Here is a 1886-nt window from a genome sequence, read left to right on the forward strand (position 1 = left end):
TGCCGGGGTGGAGAAGGAGGAAGGAGAGGGTGAAGCAGCCGAGCAGTCCCCCCTCGTCCTCGAACCTCTACCCATCCCCTCCCCTCCTCCAGCCTCCATGCCTCAGATATCGAGCGCCGCGTTTCCCTCCGAGCACCACCATCACCATGTGTCGTTGCACGCACCGCCGCCTGTCCATCCCATGCAAGCTCCGCCCGCCCACCATCCTTACCACCCTCACCACCTCCCTCCCGGAATGGGGCCCTGCGCCCCGATGTCTGCAACCCAGCTTCCCCCTGGCCCTTACAATGGCGGCTCCATGTACGCACCCGCTCTTTCTACGATGAATCCTCACTACCCCCACGCGGCTGGCTCTGGACCAGGCACCATGCCCCCTGGTCCCCGACCGTCGCCCTCTCAAGCCTGGAATGCCCCCCCGGCCCTTCCAACTGCTGCGGACACCGAGGCCCTTCCCATTAAGACGGGGAAATTCAGCAAAAGCGAATCGCAGGCGATTTTGCACGCGGTCCAAGAGTATTGCGAGGCCCACGACGTGAGCGTGCACCGCCTGTGCTCGGAGAATGCTCACCGGGGCGACTTGAAAGGCGCCTGGTTGAAAATCGCCAAGGTGCTCCCGAACCGGACCGTCCAAGCCGTCTACCGGCACGGCTTAAGGAAACTGCACTCCTTCAAGCGGGGGAAATGGACGGAGGAGGAGGAACGGAAGCTGATGGAGCTGGTGGAGGTGCGCGGCCAGAAGTGGGTCAAGTTCCAGGAGGTGTTGAACCGCTCCGCTGACGCCTGTAGAGACAAGCACAGGGAGCTGGCGACGGGGTGGGCGGCCAAGGCATGGGCAAGGAAGGGGGCGGAAGGGTACCCGGAGGAGGCGCGGGGGCCGCCGACGGCGGTGGAAGGGGAGGAGGCGGGGAAGGAGGGAAGGGGCGGGGGGGGGGCGGGGAGGAAGGGGCGGGCGGGAGTGCGGAGGGAGACTTGGGAAGGAGGGTGCCGTTGCTCTCTTCCTCCTCCTCCTCCGTGCCCTCCTCTTCCTCCTCGTCGGCGGAGGAAGGGGCGGAGGAAGGGGGGAAGAAGGGGGAAAGGAGGGGGTGAAGACGGGGCGGGGGCAGGTGCCGAGGGAGGGGGAGGGAAGAGGCGTGAGGAGGAAGGAAGGGAAGGAGAGTCGGCGGGAAGGTGAGGGGACGGTGGGGAGGGGTGCAAAGGAGGCGTCAGAGGCAGGGAGACGCGAGGAAGGAGGGGAAGGGGGAAAGGCGGACCTCGCCGCTTTGGGCCCCTTCAGGCGCCCGGCCTTCCCTCCCCATCACGGGGGAGGAGTCAGGGGGGGAGGAAGGTGAGAAAAAGTCGGGAGCAGCGGAGGACGGGACGCCTCTCCCCCCTCGCCGGACCTCGGGAAGGTGGAGCAAGGAGGAGGAGGATCAGTTCATCCACGCGGTGTGTGACTACCTGCATCGACCCCGCTCCACCCCCCTGGCCGAGCTGCCCCGGGAGGGGATCAATTGGACTGAGGTGGCCTCCCGCCTGCACTCCACCCGCTCACGGATCCATTGCCTGAACAAATGGGCCCAGCTCCAAGGGAAGCACCGGCGCGTGGAGGAACGTCGGCGGCTGGCGTCGGTCGTCGGCGACGTTGGCCTCCCGTCGGGCTACCTGAACGGTTCTCTCCCTCCCCCGCCGCCTCCTCCACCACCTCCTCCTCCTCTTCCACTTCCTCCACCCATCGCCCCCCTGATCTCCACTGCCCCCCCTCCTTCGTACTCATCCGAGGCCCCTCCCTCCCTTCCTCCCTCCCTCCCCCCCTTCCTCCCCCCGCCCTTCCCCCTGCCCGCCCCGATGGCTAATTCTTCCACTTTCAAGATGGAGAATTTGCAACAAGACCTGCAGTTGTTGGACCG

At 66.5% G+C, this 1886-nt stretch overlaps 1 protein-coding gene across 1 annotated transcript; it reads left to right on the forward strand.

The window, feature by feature from the left end:
• Positions 1 to 224: 224 nt before the first annotated feature.
• Positions 225 to 918, forward strand: NGA_2033400 (myb-like dna-binding domain-containing protein; the record flags this gene model as incomplete). Its single annotated transcript, XM_005855222.1, has 1 exon — positions 225 to 918. A coding segment is annotated over one exon (694 nt), but the record flags the coding sequence as incomplete, so codon positions are not given.
• Between the last annotated feature and the right edge of the window lie 968 nt (positions 919 to 1886).

This window comes from Nannochloropsis gaditana (assembly GCF_000240725.1).
Source record: "Nannochloropsis gaditana CCMP526 unplaced genomic scaffold scaffold255, whole genome shotgun sequence".
Taxonomy (NCBI): Eukaryota; class Eustigmatophyceae; order Eustigmatales; family Monodopsidaceae; genus Microchloropsis; species Microchloropsis gaditana.